Below are 18,846 nucleotides of genomic sequence, written 5' to 3'. Positions count from 1 at the left end.
TGCCTCAGCCTCCCGAGTAGCTGGGACTACAGGCACCAGCCACCACACTCGGCTAATCTTTTTGTATTTTTAGTAGAGACGGGTTTCACCGTGTTAGCCAGGATGGTCTCGATCTCCTGACCTCGTGATCCACCCGCCTCGGCCTCCCAAAGTACTGGGATTACAGGCGTGAGCCACTGTGCGTGGCCTTGGACACGAAATATTTTTAACAGCTAATATTGAATAAAATTTTGTGTGATGTATATCACATACCTTTAATTTCCTACTGTTCATTTACAATGGAACTTAGTTTTATGCAGTGATACTAATAATACTAAAAACGTTGTATAACTACTTAGTTATAGCTAATAAGGAAATACTGTGGGCCAGGTGTGGCGGCTCATGCCTGTAATCCTAACACTTTGGGAGGCCAAGGTGGGCAGATCATGAGGTCAGGAGTTTGAGACCAGCCTGCCCAACATGGTGAAACCTCGTCTCTACTAAAAATACAAAAAATTAGCTGGGTGTGGTGGTGGGCGCCTGTAATTCCAGCTACTCGGGAGGCTGAGGCAGAAGAATTGCTTGAACCCGGGAGGCGGAGATTGCAGTGAGCCAAGATCACGCCACTGCACTCTAGCCTGGGTGACGAGCGAAACTCCATCTCAAAAAAAAAAAAAGAAAGTACTGTACCTGCCGTATTTTTGTTATCCAGTTATCTGAGAAAATGTGTGCATTTTTTTAGTTAGGCTCTACCCAGTGGTTAAACATCTGCAACACATCTTTAAATATCTGAAGAAGTGAATGATAGAGAAAATTGTTTAATCTGAGTTCAAAAGTGATAGCTCACAGTTCTAAAGAGATCATTGTGGGATCTGTGTAATTTGAGGGAATATTTTACCTCAGATATTGCTATACAATGATATTTAAATGAATATATGCAGAACTAATGGTTCAAACAAAGGATTTTGATTCCAGTCTTGAGATATTAATTATGCCTCTTCTTAGCTTTAGACTGTCCTTCTGTCCATATTTTATTGGAAGCTTGTACTACTGGTTGTTTTACACATTTTCTGGTCTTTTTAGATGAGCAGCAGTAGGGGATGGAACTCAGATTACTTCCTTTAATGTTAATATATTGTTTTGAAATAGGACCATGATTAGACATGTTATATATGCCATTAAACTGCAAAGTTAGGGAAAATATTTTACTTTTGGTGATTGGGGGTGTGTGTGTGTGTGGTATACAAACAGTCCGTGCAATAACAGTATTGTTTGTATTTACTTTTCCTAATGTAATATATGTTTCCAAATTAACATTCTTAGACTGCTTTTACGTTTTCTTTTAATGACAGTAAAAATACCTTTCTCTGCCATCTCCATTTTGGATGCTTTTCCTTAGAAGTTAGGCCTTTGTTTTTCAGTTCTTGAGAGTTGTGCACTGTAGAGGACAGTCCACAGTTCCACACTTATATTGGCCGTCCTGCTTGCCTAGAGTTAGAATGATAGGTAATTGTGAGGAGTTTCGGTTGAAGTGAAAGATTGTCATCTAATTCACTGACAGAACTACAATTTTAATAGGATTATGTGAAAATGAAGGCATTCTTTTGTACTTCTCAGTTCAGATACAGCAGTTGCCACCTAGTGGTCCAAATAAAGCCTGCAAGGCTTGTTTTCCCCAGGACGTTGAACGAAACTGTTAAAGAGAGTCCTGATTTTTAACACTTTGAATATTTTAACAAGGTGATTGATATTAACTGTAGACATAATAATAGTCTTCTATATATATAAATTATGTATTCTTTCTGCAGATTTGAAGTAGTTTTGCAATTTGTTGCTCTCTTTTTTTTTGGAAGGAATTTACCTTTGGAGTTTGTTGTAGAAGAGGGGATTGTTATTTTGGTGAATCCAGTTTTTCAGTCGCTGACCTAGTTCTGATTTGAGTTATTTGTAATTCTTTAGGTTATTTGTTATCAAAGCGTGAAGGCCAAGCAGGGTCTCCAGAGAAACCGTTATCCGATCTGGGTCGTCTTTCCTACATGGCATATTGGAAAAGTGTAATATTGGAGTGCCTTTATCACCAAAATGACAAGCAGATCAGCATTAAGAAGTTAAGCAAGTTGACTGGAATCTGCCCTCAAGACATCACTTCCACACTCCACCACCTACGAATGCTGGACTTCCGTAGTGACCAGTGAGTATCACATCTTTTTGTATACCTTTGAAAGATAATTAGGTTGAAGTTTTTTGGATCAGCCAGTCAGATTATTGATGAAAGGGCATTAACTAATATAAATGATATACTTGGTGATAATGAGATAATCATTTTCCTTTCTAGGATATTTTATTTGATTGACTATATAGTCTATATATATGCTTTTTAAACTGAACTGTTTTTCTGATACTCCTCCTAATTTTTGGACCTAAGCTACTGAATCTTTCATCTTCTAGTATTGGGAGCTCTTTCACAATACAAGAAGTAACCACTCTAGAAACAGAGTCATTAAATAAAATGCCCATGTTAAATTTTCATATAAATGGCACAGAGTGAATATAGATTGAAAGGAAGAACAGACAGTTCACCCGTCACTAAAGTGGTCAGAAAAAGGTCACAAAGAAAGGAGGCATTTGAGCCAAATAAATGGAGAATAGGAAAGAGAGTGCAGAAGAGCAGCAGAACTTCTGGAGCGGGATGTGTGAGACAGCAGGCAGTGAAAAAACAGCCTGCGGCCATGGTAGAGAGCGAAGCGTTTGTCCTGCTTCACACTCCTGGCCGTCTCATGTGGTGGCACATTTCTGCGTTCCATCTTCCCAGGCAGGCTATCTTTGCAGCACCTATCATCTTCTTACATGCTTCACCAGGGGTCTTATCTCCACATTCATTTTTATGTACACCTGGTACATTGTTGATTGCTATAAACTTTTCTCTGGTTCCAGATTTGTGATTATCCGCCGGGAAAAACTTATCCAGGATCACATGGCAAAGCTTCAGCTGAATTTGCGACCTGTAGATGTAGATCCAGAATGTTTGCGCTGGACTCCAGTCATAGTGTCCAACTCTGTGGTCTCTGAGGAGGAAGAAGAGGAGGCTGAGGAAGGAGAAAACGAAGAGCCACAGTGCCAGGAAAGAGAATTAGAGATCAGTGTAAGGGCATGAATAGTCTCTGTTTTTGATGACAGAAGATATATTTTTGATTTCATGAGTATTTATGATAATGTATTATGATCATCTTTCACAGAAAAGTAAATTCACATTAGAATGTCAAGAGTTTTATTTCAATGGTAGAGATTTCAGGAAGACTGGGCCTGGTTTACTTAAGTATTTTTAAGCCTTGGACAATTAGGAGGAGACCATCAAATTTCTTATAATGTGTTACTTGTGAGAAAAATATTTCTTACCAGGGTGCCAAGAAGTAGCTCAGTTTTAAGCTGGATAGTAGTTGAGAAATCTGAATTGAATCCAAATCTGACAGTTTTTAAAAATGAGATGGAGGTTGGGTGTGGTGGTTCATGCCTGTAATCTCAGCTCTTTAGGAGGCCCAGGCAGGAGGATTGCTTGAGACTAGAGAGTTCAGGACAACCAGGGAAATATAGTGAGACCCCATCTCTACAAAAAAAAAACCAACAACAAAATGAAATGGAGATACATTTTCCTTAAATAGAATATTAAGTAACTATTGTAAACTTGTGTATGTTTTCTAATGGGGCACCAAAACATCCTGTGGACACACAGATCTCTTTAGCCGTTAAAGGGTTGCTGGTGAACTGTAGTTAGTGCATGTGTCATTGTCAGTATTTTTCTTCATGTGATGCATACTTTTATAGCTCTTTTTTTTTAAGCAGTGCTTCATCCTTTCAACACCGGTATCCTTCTTTAATAAACGTAAAAAATCCCATGCCCCTCTTTAGTGCAGTTTAATTTTCAAAATGAAATGATTCAGAATAAAAGTAAATTTAAAAACGACATAAACTTTCTTTCATATTTCTCAAATGCCTCCTTCCTCTTGCCCATGTCTCAAGATCCTGTCTCCTCCACCGTTTACAAATTTTTATTTCTGAGAAATTTTATTAAACAATCTCATTTAACATGTAAAAGAACAATAGTATTCCCTTTGCTTATTGAGAGTGCTACTGCAGAAAGATTCAGAATACAGGCTCTGGAGTCAGACTGCCAGGCTTTCTATCCCAGCATCTTCTCTTGCTCTTGCGTGACCTGGGGCGGATTACTTAAATTTTTTTCTACCCCACACGCCTCATTTGTAAAGTGGAGTTGTAGTGGTAATACTTCATACGATTGTTGGGGAGATTAAATAAATAATGCACATACAGAATTTAAAGCAGTGCTGAAACAGGAAATATCCATGTTAAATAATTGATCATTTTCTTTTTAAAGCTTGGTTTCCTTTTCTTCTGTCAGTACTTAAAAGGTCAGAATAGGTAAATGTAAGCAAACAAGACTGAAAAATTAACCAGCATTGTTTTATTTTCTAAAATCAGGTGGGAAGGTCTGTGTCTCATGAGAACAAAGAACAAGATTCTTATTCAGTAGAAAATGAAAAGAAACCAGAAGTTATGGCTCCAGTCAGTTCTACACGTTTGAGCAAACAAGTCCTTCCTCGTGATAGTCTTCCTGCGAATAGCCAGCCATCTCGGAGGGGCCGCTGGGGGAGGAAGAACAGAAAAACCCAGGAACGTTTTGGTGATAAAGATTCTAAACTGCTCTTGGAAGAGACGTCTTCAGCTCCTCAGGAACAATATGGAGAATGTGGGGAGAAATCAGAAGCCACCCAGGAACAATACACTGAAAGTGAAGAACAGCTGGTGGCTTCTGAGGAGCAGCCAAGCCAGGACGGGAAACCTGACCTTCCCAAGAGAAGACTCAGTGAGGGGGTTGAGCCCTGGCGAGGACAGCTCAAGAAAAGCCCTGAGGCTCTGAAGTGCAGATTAACAGAAGGAAATGAGAGGCTGCCCCGCCGCTACAGTGAGGGTGACAGGGCTGTCCTCAGGGGCTTCAGTGAGAGCAGCGAGGAGGAGGAGGAGGAGGAGCCGGAAAGCCCTCGGTCAAGCTCGCCACCAATTCTCACAAAGCCCACGCTGAAGCGAAAGGTAATGCATTTCTTTCCAGGTCTTTTCTTCCTCCAATTCCAGTTTATCTTACAGCTTTTCATTTTAGCTTACAGTTCTGAAAGAGTAGAAGTTAGAAGTTCCTAGTGCATTGCTTTATAAACCTTAAGCCTCTGTATATTGTAGCTTAAGATCTTCCCAGTGAATATTTGAGATGTGTGTGTGTTTGACTTCTTTGATTCATGGGAATTCACTTAGAAATCATAAGCTTATTTAAGGGCTTCACCTCCTGGGATGCAAACAAACTTTTTTTTAGCTTACTGGTTTGATGTTCAAATCATGACTTTTAGGGGCCTTAAACATATTTTTAAAGTATGTACAGATTAGAAGTGTTTACATTAGAAAAGGAGGCCAAAATATTACATAATTAATTGGAAAGTGAACATAGTGCTGCCCTATATTTTGGGGTACTCAATACAGTAGCTCATCTTGGGTGCTGTTGTTTTCTCTTTACTCTCCCCACTTCTCACACATCCCTCCAGTGGTTTAACATGGTCTCTCTTGTTTTAAAAATATTTTCTAAACTATATTCCATCATAATGATAGCCAATTAGTTATTAAATAATGTACGATGGTGATAATGAATTCTGTTAAGCCGTTTACCAGAAACATCCCAAGCTATTGAGTGGATTTTAAGCATTTTCAGGAGGCAGCCAGACTGAAGCGAGGCCGCTCTCTGAAGGAACCACTCAGCCAGCTTCCAGCCAAAGCAGCACAATCGTTCCTTTCCTTACAGGGTCTTAAAAAGCAAGACAGGATCTTTTTTGTTGTTGTTGTTTTTTGTTTTAAGAATAATATCTTTAGAGCAGTTTTAAATTTACAGAATTAATGCGAAGAAAGTACAGAGAGTTCTCGCATACCCCAGCCAGTTTCCTCTATTATTAATCCCTTGCGTTGGTGTGGTACATCTATCACAGTTACTGAACCAGTGTAGATACATCGGTAACTACAGTTCATACTTTATTCAGATTTCCATAGTTTTCCCTAACGTCCATTTTCTGTTCCAGGATCCTACCCAGCATATCGCATTACATTCAGTAGTCATGTGTCTTTAGGTTCCTCTTGGCTGTGGTAGTTTCTCAGAATTTCCTTAGTTTCCGATGGCCTTCACAGTTTTGAGAATGACTGGTCAGGTGTTTTGTAGATGATCCCTCGTGATATTAGAATGGGGTAATATATTCTTGAGAGGAAGACCATAGAGGTAAAGTGCCATTCTCATCACATAATTAAAGGGTACCTGTCGGCATATATCTATCAGTATGTATAGGGAAGCTGGGCATAGTGGTCACTCTTGTAATCCTAGCTACTTGGGAGGCTGAGGCGGGAGGATCACTTGAGCTGGAGGCTGTAGTGCACAATGATTGTACCTGTAAATAGCCACTGTAGTCCAATCTGCGTGACATAGCAAGACCCCGTCTGTAAAAATAAAGAGAAACAAATATCAAATATGAGGGTATTATCAATATGATTTTTCCCTGTTGAAGTTAACTTTGATGACCTGGCTTAAGATATTGTTTGTCAGGTTTCTACTTCTCTTTTCCCTTTACTGGAAGGAAGTCACTGTGCATAGCCACACTTAAGATTTCTACCCCCTCAGAGTGGAGGCTCAGCATAAATTATTTGAATTTCTGCTTGGGAGATTTGTCCTTTCTCCCTCATCTGTTTATTTATCCAAGCATTTATTTATATCATTATTGGCCCAGATATTTACGTGATACTTCAGTTTATAATCCAATGCTACTGCTTTTTAAAATTTGTTGCTCAAATTGTTCCAGTTTTGACCATTAGGAGCTCTTTCTTTCAGTTTCTCTCTTGGGCTGCTGCTGCTTCCCCCCCCCGATGGGGTCTTACTCTGTCACCTGGGCTGGAGTGCAGCAGCATGATCTCAGCTCACTGCAACCTCCACCTCCTGGGATGCAAGCAATGCTCCCACCTCAGCCTCTTGAATAACTTGGACTACTGGCATGTTCCATCACACCTGGCTAATTTTTTGTACTTTTGATAGAGACAGGGTTTTGCTATGTTGCCCAAGCTGGTCTTGAACTCCTGAGCTCAGGCAGTCCACCTGCCTTGGCCTCCAAGGTGCTGGGATTACAGGTGTGAGCCACTGCGCCTGGCCTCCTGTATTTAACGTATATGCTGTTGTGTCATTGTGGGGTCTTTTTGTTTGTTTTTAAGCATTTCCTTTCTGGCACTACAAGATGCTTCAAGTTCATCTTGTATATTTCATGCCCTAGTCCTAGAATCAGCCTTTTCTCCAAGAACCAGGGCCATTTTTAAACTAATTTGAAAATTACATTCTCGATTGGGACTATTAAGTTTGAAGTAGAGAAAAGTTGAACATTGACTAACTGCTGTTCATTGCATGATCATGAAGAATAGATCTTTGTCATCCTAGCACTTATATTGCCAATTTATGAAAAAAACAAATCATGTTAAAAAAAGAAAAAGAACAGGCAGTAAGCTCACATGCAAAGTAATTTTGAAGTTAATGAATAAATGCTTTGACTGGATGTGTGAACTTAAGCAAGTCCTATAGCCTCTCTGACATCTATAGAATGAAGGGATTGGATTAGATAATCTCTGGGGCATCATCTCTTATTTTGTGATATTAGTTGTATAATTTTAGCTATTTGGTCAGTCCAGTGCAAAGTTGTGCTCAATGTGCCCAAATTTCAGTAACAGATTTATTTTACTTTTGAAATATTTCACTAACACCGAGTAAATACATTTCAGCCCATATTTCTACATTCCACAGCTTTTTATGAGTAGTTCATGAAAATGGCATACAACTTTACTGATAGTTCTGCAAACCTTCACAGTAGTGCTATAAGACAAAGTGTTTTTATTTCTCTTTTGCTCTTAAGTTGGAAAAGTTAAGGGATTAGCCTCTGGGTCATTTCAGTATTAAAAGAGGCAACTCTCTAGGGTGCTAAATTTAACTGAACTATTAAGAGAATTATAATGTCTGCTATTTGGAGATGGCTGCCTATTCTTTTACAAAGTTGTGTTCAATTGGCCTAACACCTTTGTATTTATAATAAGTATATTATCTTACTCTATAGTATTTTGAAATAATATTCAAAATATTTTTTGGCAAACAACATCCTCATTTTATATGTGCTAATTCTATTTGGTTTTAAAACTGTTTTTGTGTTATTGGTAGAAAAGATAGTGTTCATAACTGTAAATAACTTGCTTTCTCTATTAAACAGAAACCATTTCTCCACCGAAGGAGGAGAGTCCGAAAGCGCAAACACCACAATAGCAGTGTAGTCACGGAAACTATTTCTGAGACCACTGAAGTGTTAGATGAACCTTTTGAAGATTCTGACTCCGAAAGGCCAATGCCAAGATTAGAACCCACGTTTGAGATTGATGAAGAAGAGGAGGAAGAGGATGAAAATGAACTTTTCCCTAGAGAATACTTCCATCGTTTGTCTTCGCAGGATGTACTCAGGTGTCAGTCCTCTTCTAAGAGGAAGTGTAAAGATGAAGAAGAAGATGAAGAGTCAGATGATGCTGATGGTATGTTTTACAGAACTCACTTACTGTGGTTTATTGTCTTCAGATATACAGCAGTAGCAGTGATAGACCCTTCAGTAAAAAGGCTGAAAAATGAACACAACCCACTAAGCAAGAAAAGGAACGTTTGGCAATCTCTAAAAAATTGTATCAAGTATATCCATCTTGATTTTTAAATGTGTTTTCCCTTCAACTCAGAACCTCTATTAATTTGCCTCTGCAGAAAATATCTTACTATTAGGCAACTGTTCTTTTTTGCCCAATCCTTTCTAAGCCTTTATCAGAATCTTTAGTTAATGGGAGAGTTGGACTTAGCATCAGGAAGATGTAATAATCCTTCACTAGAATGTGCATTCTCTAGACTTAGTCCGTTTTGCTCATTGCTGTATGCTGAGTGCTCAAGCCAGGCGCTCAGTAAGTAGTGTTAAATGAGTGAATGCTAAGAAGACAATTCTCCAGAAAGAGCAGATTCATGTAAATCGGAACTTGTGTCAGATCTGTTCAGGAGGCTTTCCTGAATTGTATCTCTAATGTGTCTTACCCAACTAGTAGTAAATTTCTCACAAATGGTAACAATAACTCAAAATAAATTTTATAGTATAGATACAAATCCAACTATTTACTTGTAAAGCAGCCTAGTTGTCATTTCTTCTCTAGAAATACTGAAACTAGGTCTCATATATATGAGCCAGGTCAGAAACAAGTCTTTTTCACCCTAGCCTAAAGTTTTGCCAGTGTATCATGTGGCCTGCATCTGCAGTGTGTTTATCTCGCATGGGCTCAGAATGAGCATTTTTACTTTGTTGGGCAAATTTGAAGAAAGCTACTTGTCCAATCTTGGTACATAAACCTTTAGCTTTTATGCATTAACTGGTTGAGCTTTTTAATTCTTTTAAAAATTCAGTCAGTTTCAAGTTTAGAAGATAAACTTGCATTTTCTCCATTCTCATATTTTCTATATAACAAATACTTTTTTATTTTTTATTTTTTTTGAGATGGAGTCTCCCTCTGTCACCCAGGCTGGAGTGCAGTGGCACAGTCTCAGCTCACTGCAACCTCTATCTCCGGGTTCAAGCGATTTTCGTGCCTCAGCCTCCCAAGTAGTTGGGATTATAGGTGCACACCACCATGCCCGGCTAGTTTTTGTATTTTTAGTAGAGACGGGGTTTCACCATGTTGGCCAGGCTGGTGTCAAACTCCTGACCTCAAGTGATCCGCCTGCCTCGGACTCCCAAAGTGCTGGGATTACAGGTTTGAGCCACCCTGCCTGGCCAGCAAATATTTTTAATATAGTGATAAGATGAATGTGTTCTTTGCTCTATCATGAATGATTCTACAAAGTTTAACTTGCTATATTTTGAAATAACATAACTAGGAAACTAAAAATTTATTTTGTAAATTTGGCACTTTATATTCTGTCTTAGATCATTGTACACTAAAATAGTACCCCTGATTAAGTTCCCATTGACTTAGATTTTGCTGATGCAGCCATTTCCTTTGTTGACTTTCAAGTTACTACTACTAACTGTGTCTTTTTAGCCGTGCCCCCACCGCATCATGTTTTTGTCTTGGTATTCTTATTCTTTAAAAATTAATAGGGAATGTGAGTGTACTTAATGCTACTGAACTTACACTTAGAAATGGTTAAAATTTTAAGTTTTATGTTATGTATAGTTTACCATAGTTTTTTTAAAATGCTAATAATATAAAATTTATTTCTAATGAATGTAATTGGTGCTTTAATTTTTTCTTGTCTGTCTAAGTCTAAATGTCAGTTTTTGTCTAGGACTAAATAAATGCTTTGCAGCTATTCCCACACAAACACAACATTAACTGAACAACTGTTCACATATGATGGCTCAGTCATGGCCTAGAGTAATTGGCTCATCATACTACCTGAAGTGATGATTTGTGGAAACTAAGAAAATCAGAGAGATAACATAAATCACAAGCAGAAAAAAAAAAGAGGAAATAAGCTAATTTGTAACTTAGTAGAGACAACTTGATAAAAGTACTGCTTACTACTTATTTGCCTCTTTATAAAGTTCATCTCCATTTTACAGATGATGAAACCGAAATGTAGAGTAACTTCCCACAGCCATGCAGCTAATGATGATAGTCTTGAATTGGTTCTAACTAGTGTCTGATAACATAATGTTGACCAGGATTCTTTCATAGTTCTGCCAATTCACTTTGTGACTTAGAATATGTCACTAATTAGTTTTATCCTCTAGGTTCTTAACTTTAAAATGAAGACAATCAGGAGTTTATAAAAGTAACGATTAATAAAGTCATTTCTATTGTATATGCTAGTCTTAGAAGAAGGAACTAGAAAAATGTAAGACCTTGTAACCTGTCTTTATTTTTTTTTCCTTCCTGTATAGACACTCCTATCCTAAAGCCAGTATCTCTTTTGCGAAAACGTGATGTGAAGAATTCTCCTCTTGAGCCAGATACATCCACACCTTTGAAAAAGAAAAAGGGATGGCCCAAAGGCAAGAGCCGCAAACCAATCCACTGGAAGAAAAGACCTGGTCGAAAACCAGGATTTAAGTTGAGTCGGGAAATCATGCCAGTTTCTACTCAAGCATGCATCATTGAACCCATCGTTTCCATTCCTAAAGCTGGACGTAAACCCAAGATCCAGGAGAGTGAAGAAACTGTTGAGGCAAAAGAAGACATGCCCCTACCTGAGCAGAGGAAGGAGGAGGAGGAGATGCAAGCAGAGGCAGAAGAGGCTGAAGAGGGTGAGGAAGAGGATGCAGTCAGCAGTGAAGTCCCAGCAGCCTCTCCAGCAGACAGCAGCAATAGTCCTGAGACCGAAACCAAGGAGCCCGAGGTGGAGGAGGAAGAAGAGAAGCCCCGTGTCTCAGAGGAGCAGAGGCAGTCAGAGGAGGAGCAGCAGGAATTAGAGGAGCCAGAGCCAGAGGATGAGGAAGATGCAGCTGCCGAGACTGCCCAGAATGATGACCATGACGCTGATGATGAGGATGATGGCCACCTGGAGTCCACAAAGAAAAAGGAGCTAGAGGAACAGCCCACAAGGGAAGATGTCAAGGAGGAGCCTGGTGTTCAAGAGTCTTTTTTAGATGCTAATATGCAGAAGAGTAGGGAAAAGATAAAGGATAAAGAGGAAACCGAACTGGATTCCGAAGAGGAACAGCCTTCCCATGACACGTCCGTGGTGTCAGAGCAGATGCCTGGGTCTGAGGACGACCACGAAGAAGACTCCCACACTAAGGAAGAGTTAATTGAATTAAAAGAGGAGGAAGAGATTCCTCATAGTGAACTGGATCTGGAAACTGTACAGGCAGTGCAGTCTTTGACTCAAGAAGAAAGCAATGAGCATGAGGGTGCCTACCAGGACTGTGAGGAAACTCTCGCGGCGTGTCAGACTCTGCAGAGTTACACCCAGGCTGACGAGGACCCTCAGATGTCCATGGTTGAAGACTGTCATGCGTCAGAACATAATAGCCCTATCTCCTCTGTTCAGTCTCACCCCAGCCAGTCAGTCCGTTCGGTCAGCAGTCCCAACGTGCCTGCCCTTGAGAGTGGCTACACCCAGATCAGCCCAGAACAAGGATCCCTGTCCGCACCCTCTATGCAGAACATGGAGACCAGCCCCATGATGGATGTGCCTTCCGTATCAGACCACTCTCAGCAGGTGGTGGACAGCGGCTTCAGTGACCTGGGCAGCATTGAGAGCACCACTGAAAACTATGAGAACCCGAGCAGTTACGACTCCACGATGGGCGGCAGCATCTGTGGGAACAGCTCTTCCCAGAGCAGCTGCTCCTACGGTGGACTGTCGTCCTCTAGCAGCCTCACCCAGAGCAGCTGTGTGGTCACTCAGCAGATGGCCAGCATGGGCAGCAGCTGCAGCATGATGCAGCAGAGCAGCGTCCAGCCTGCTGCCAACTGCAGCATCAAGTCACCTCAGAGCTGCGTGGTGGAGAGGCCTCCCAGTAACCAGCAGCAGCAGCCGCCACCACCGCCTCCACAGCAGCCGCAGCCGCCGCCGCCACAACCACAACCAGCACCACAGCCTCCACCACCCCAGCAGCAGCCGCAGCAGCAGCCACAGCCTCAGCCCCAGCAGCCTCCACCCCCACCCCCTCCCCAGCAGCAGCCCCCGCTGTCACAGTGTAGTATGAATAACAGTTTCACCCCAGCTCCTATGATCATGGAGATACCAGAATCTGGAAGCACTGGGAACATAAGTATCTATGAGAGGATTCCAGGGGATTTTGGTGCCAGCAGCTACTCTCAACCATCAGCCACCTTCAGCCTAGCCAAGCTGCAGCAGCTGACCAACACCATTATGGACCCTCATGCCATGCCTTATAGCCATTCTCCTGCTGTGACTTCCTATGCAACCAGTGTTTCTCTGTCCAATACAGGACTGGCTCAGCTGGCTCCATCTCATCCCTTAGCTGGGACTCCTCAAGCACAAGCCACCATGACGCCACCCCCAAACTTGGCATCCACTACCATGAACCTCACGTCTCCTCTGCTTCAGTGCAACATGTCTGCCACCAACATTGGCATTCCTCACACGCAGAGATTGCAAGGGCAAATGCCAGTGAAGGGGCACATTTCCATCCGCTCCAAGTCTGCGCCACTGCCCTCTGCGGCTGCTCACCAGCAGCAGCTGTATGGCCGTAGCCCATCAGCAGTTGCCATGCAGGCTGGCCCTCGTGCACTAGCTGTTCAGCGTGGCATGAACATGGGGGTTAATCTGATGCCTACTCCCACCTATAATGTCAATTCCATGAATATGAACACCTTGAATGCCATGAACAGCTATCGAATGACACAGCCCATGATGAACAGCAGTTACCATAGTAACCCTGCCTACATGAACCAGACAGCACAGTATCCTATGCAGATGCAGATGGGAATGATGGGGAGCCAGGCCTATACCCAGCAGCCTATGCAGCCTAACCCTCATGGGAACATGATGTACACAGGCCCCTCCCATCACAGCTACATGAACGCTGCTGGCGTGCCCAAGCAGTCACTCAACGGACCTTACATGAGAAGATGAGCAAGATGAACTTGCAATCAAAAACTTAAATATATATAAATAAAGGAACCTTTTATACTGACAAACCAGAGAAAAATGGACCTTTTTCCAGTTAAAATATTGCTGTAGATTTAGAGGAATTTTTCTTTGGTTTATTTTATTTTTTAGAAAACCTGATCTCTTTTGTTGGGTTCATTTTGTTCTGGGTTTTGGTTTTCTTCACAATCTTGAACATTTTACAGTAGAACTCATCTAAAAATGGATTTGGGGATGGGGAAACATGCACAAAGTCTTTTCATAATTAAAAAGAGCCTTACTTTCTTTACATACCACATGGACAGAATTTGTGTAAAAGTGAATTATCTTTATTTTAAAATGTATGTTTCCCCTCACTGTTTGCAGCTCCCAATGTTGTCATTTTTAAATGTTATATACATCTCAAGGGTTAACCAGACCTTTTCCTCCAAACCCAACCTTTCATTTCCTACTTCATTCCAGCAGGAGGCACTTAGGGGAGACTCGGACGGGGACATGGAGAACAACCCAAGCTCCTTAAACTTATTGTTAATATTATTATTATTATTATTAATAAAGTGAGGCAGGAAAATGCTTCTCCTTTTAAAATCCCCTCCACTCCTCACACACACACACCTCTTGAAACCCTTCCCCAAGAATGTTTCTTTATAGACAGACTTCATTGAAATCTTTGTTGTTCTTGAATCAAGTGTAATATAATTTTTTTTCTTCTTTTTTAAGATATTCCCACTCAGCACTCAGAGACACAAGAATACTGTAAGTCTCAATTAACAGCAGAATCTCAGAGAAAAGCTGTTTGCAATCCAAATCCAGCCTTTGGAGGAATAGAGATGGTCAATTAACAATCAAAAAGAGATTAACCTCTTGTTTTTTTACCACCTGGTGAATCAGCCATAACGCACACACGCCACCCAGCCTCTTGTTTCTAGTATGTACTTTGAAATGCTGAGGGTCTTGATGCTTGAGCCTTTGATAAAACTCAAATAGCAGTCCCCAGTGATTTGCCTCTTAGGTTCTTTCTTAAATTGTTGGTGGATGACTGTACATTTTAGTGATTTGAAAAATAACTGACAAACCATTGAAACTTTATTTTATGTTGGAAGAGATGGCGCAGATGTGTGTCGGAAGGGAGATCATGGTGTGAGTTTCATAGCTATTTAAATGATACATACCTCTAGTTTTTGTTTGTCTTTTGAGATCCTGAGTTCATCCCCTGTGAATCAGAGTGCACAAGCACCTCTCCTGTGAGTGGCTAATGAGAAGAGGGACAGACCGACCACCAGCACAGTAGGGCAGATCTGGACAGCAGGATGTTATAACGCAAGTTCATGTGTTGCTCCCAACTCCATTCTCTTTTCTCTCGTGCAACCAGTTTGCCCATTCTCTTCCTATTACTTGCTCCAGGGATAGGTTAGGAAAAAAAAAAATATATATATATATATATATATATATATATATATATACACACACACACACACACACACACATATATATATATATTCCATCATTAGAAGATGGAAACTATTATACCACTTGGTATGTGCAGTCAAATATCCAAAAGGGGGAAGTACTGCTTAGAGAAATATCTGTAAGCATTAAATTCTCTCCTTTATTTGTACATTTTATATAGATAAATTTTTAAAGTACTAATTAGGCATTAACTTTTTTCAAATGCACAGGTTTGTTGGTTTTTTTTATACACTTTAATTGACTTTCTCAAGCGTGCTAGGTAGAAACAGGCAGAATTCCACATCTTCCCGCTCTCAGCTCTGAGCATGTGCAAGGCTGTGTAGGACCCAGTTTCTCTGTATATACTATTCCAGTTCCCAGTCATCTATGTAGAAAGTGCACTGTGCTGCCATCGCCCTACATCTTCAGCTGTGTCATTGCTTCCTGGTTGGGGTGGGGACGGGGTGGGTCGGGAGGGAGGTATATTGGGAGGAGGGTGGGTCAAGGCAGAAGGAGAAGCTGTTGAAATGAGGGCCGTGAATTCAGTTTCTGTTGGTTTGCGGTTGTGTTTGGTTTTGTTTGTTTCTTTATAAAAAATTCAATCGGGCAGCTCCCTTTTCCACAAGCCTCTTTGTGACTGTAGAACTATTGTAGAAAAAAAAGTTCTTTTCTATATTATAAAAGAAATTATCCAACACAGTAATATTGGTACCTGTCATTTTTTCACTTCTGTTTAAAAAAAATGTATTTTTAGCAAGATAACTTGGGTAATCTTCTAAAAAAGAAATTTAAAAACTCACTGTTAGTGACTTTGATGCCTTTTAAAATAAGAGCTTTTTCATTTCATTCCATCTTTAAAATTTTTTATCTTTGTTGTAGAATATTAAAAACTATTTTAAGAAAGATAAAAATTCTCTTTAAAGAGATCTCTAGCGTGTGTGAATAGAGCTCCAGATGCCTCTAAAAGCCGCATGTACAAAGGAAGCTACGTCTATCCTGTCTGTTTATATTTGCTTTTCCTGTTTTGTAACCTCTTTGTACTTTGTTCATGGTGACTTGTAAGCTAAGGGGAAGGGATGCCTAGATGCCTTTGTATCTCTCCATGTCACGCGCTCCTGGGCCAGCCGGCCTCCCTTCCTCTCCTTGTATGTAATATCTTTTTTTCCCCTTTCTAGCAAGTACTTTCAAAAGAACTCTGTACATTTTAACATAAAAAATAAATTATGTTGAGCCATTTTGGATGTCTGTCTTGCATGTGGAATTTTTCTCCCTTCCCAGTATGTCAGAACTCTTCAATTCTTGTTCTACACCCAGAGACCTATAAACATTAGTCTTTTCATTTTCCTCTTTATTATAGAAGTACAGGTCCATGGCCTTTGCTTTGAAATTCCAGTTTTCATTTATGTCTGTGTTTAAATGCCAACAATATGGATGGGTTTTCCATTTCCAAGGAACATGGCACAGTAATCCTTCTTTGGATTTTGTAGGGGCATTCATATGAAAACCTTCTAAAGGGATTTTAATTCCCGTCCCCCCAACTCCCCTAAAAAAAAGCAATTGCAATAACAAGTATCTTCTAGACTTGTGATAAATGGGAGGAGTAATTTTTATAGATCTTATTTTATAATATAACAGTATTTTTAAAGGAAAGCGTTGTGGGGTTTTTTTCCTCATTTCATTTTACCTAATTGGGTAATCTAGGAAGATTTGTCATTCTCCTTTTGCCAGAATTCAAGGCCCTGAATGCTGATTACTTTTTGGTGGTCTCTTGGGTTGTGTTTGCCTCTCATCATTTAGAATTGTGGACAGGAGGCAGAGTCCAGAAAATTAGATTTCACTTTGGGAAATGGCCTTAGTTTCTGGTGGTAGGCAGTGAGGCAGGTTCAAGTTTTAGCGGCCTCCACGCTTCCTCTGCCCCTTCACAGTGAGGAATTGAGGAACTGTACATGATACTACCTATAGCAGACATTTGTTCTGAATTTCATGCTGTTTAAAGTTTAGACAGTATAGTCAAGTCATCTCAAAAGGAATGGTTTATGTCCCTTAATTTCTTGGCTGGCTTATATAACCATTATTTGGACACAAGCTGTGTCACTGTGCTATGCAATTACTAGTGGATTGTCTTGAAAACATTCTTGCCTTTGCTACTGAAGAGTATTTGCTTTAAGTGATTTCAACATAAAGCAGTTCTGTTTTTTCAATATAAGAGATAACATGGCCAAAGACTGTATTCTAGACTTTCAAAAACATACATAAATATATTTACTATATATTGCGTTTAAGTATAATTTGAATTATATAATCCTATGTATAGCCAAGGAACAAATGAGTTGTTTGGAGTAGGGGAGGTGCTCCTATTTCTTTGTTGTCTCTCCACCTCCTGCTGGCAGTAGATGGGGGAGGATGACACACGGTCAATGTGTGTGATACTGAGAGCCCTAGTCCACCAACCTGTCGTTGAACTTTCAGAAACTAGAGCACCAGGAATCACATTCTTTTAAAGCCTTTCTGGGCACTTTAGGTGGTGCCTGGCTTCCTTTGTAGCATGGTGACACCTGTATGAACTCCCTGAACACCAGAGTCTTGGCAGCCTCACAGTTCCAGTTCTTTGGGTGAAAAATATTATTTCAGATTATCCAAATCACAGCTCAGGCAGTGTGGTGATTTTTGTCATATTCCTTCCTCTAGTCTTTTCATAATGTACAAGATGTGGGTCAGTGGTGATGGTAATTGAAAGGAATAGTGAAAGAAACAAAATATGCTATCTTTGGCAGAACAGAGTATGCAGGATCCTTATGATGAGTGGTGGGGGAGAGGAGCTCTACTTATTGATGTGATATTCAAGAAATCTAAAAATTCAAATGAATGATTCCTGTAAACTCAAAATATCATTTAGAGTAACATTTTTAGTGTTGGCAAATGTCTGGAATTCTTTTTTTTTTTTTTTTTTTTGAGACGGAGTCTCGCTCTGTCGCTCAGGCTAGAGTGCAGTGGCGCGATCTCGGCTCACTGCAAGCTCCGCCTCTCGGATTCATGCCATTCTCCTGCCTCAGCAGGAGTCCCGAGTAGCTGAGACTACAGGCGCCCGCCACCACACCCAGCTAATTTTTCGTATTTTTAGTAGAGGCAGGGTTTCACTCTGTTAGCCAGGATGGTCTTGATCTCCTGACTTTGTAATTGCCTGCCTCGGCCTCCCAAAGTGCTAGGATTACAGGCGTGAGCCACCACACCTGGCCGTGTCTGGAATTCTTGAGCATGGTCATCCAAGTAAAAGCCTACAGTCCCCAGAACAAAACCCAACCCATTTTTGTTAATAAGTTTCTGTTAGTGGGCAGGATGGGTTTGTTATGTAAATTGGTGTGGTTACGCAACACAACATAGACCCATAGATTTTCTTTCCAGAGTGACAGCTACAGATTGGGCTTCATGGAGATTTTTAGCTATGTTAGTAAGGAGCCTACATACTGGTATACCAATTGCATAAAGCCTCGAAAATGTGGCAGCTGTCATTTTTGCCTAAAATAAGGAAAGCGTGGGATATGATGGACTTTGGTTTTTGAGGTCTTGTAAAGCCCTGGACAGAGATAGTCATAGGGAATGTTTTCCTGTGGCTATTATGAACAAATTTTGTGAGTGTGAAATACACAGTCTTGTTATTTCAAGGAAAAAATGTTCTAACATTTAACTTTTTACTAAATAGACATTTCTGA

The 18,846-nt window shown here is 40.4% G+C and overlaps 1 protein-coding gene across 11 annotated transcripts in view; it reads left to right on the top strand.

Moving 5' to 3' along the window:
* The window catches only part of KAT6A (lysine acetyltransferase 6A), a 121,264-nt gene extending 104,892 nt beyond the window's left edge, over positions 1-16,372 (top strand). For all 11 annotated transcript variants that reach the window (XM_054499722.2, XM_063668715.1, XM_063668716.1 and 8 more), the window contains 5 exons: positions 1,939-2,170; positions 2,914-3,121; positions 4,474-5,082; positions 8,316-8,628; positions 11,010-16,372. In XM_054499722.2, coding sequence (XP_054355697.1) covers positions 1,939-2,170; positions 2,914-3,121; positions 4,474-5,082; positions 8,316-8,628; positions 11,010-13,672 — 4,025 coding nt within the window. In that variant the 3' untranslated portion in view covers positions 13,673-16,372. The remainder of the gene's footprint in view (positions 1-1,938; positions 2,171-2,913; positions 3,122-4,473; positions 5,083-8,315; positions 8,629-11,009) is intronic.
* The last annotated feature ends 2,474 nt before the right edge of the window (positions 16,373-18,846 follow it).

Source organism: Pongo pygmaeus, chromosome 7, assembly GCF_028885625.2.
Source record: "Pongo pygmaeus isolate AG05252 chromosome 7, NHGRI_mPonPyg2-v2.0_pri, whole genome shotgun sequence".
Taxonomy (NCBI): domain Eukaryota; kingdom Metazoa; phylum Chordata; class Mammalia; order Primates; family Hominidae; genus Pongo; species Pongo pygmaeus.
This window is presented reverse-complemented; position numbering and strand designations above follow the sequence as displayed.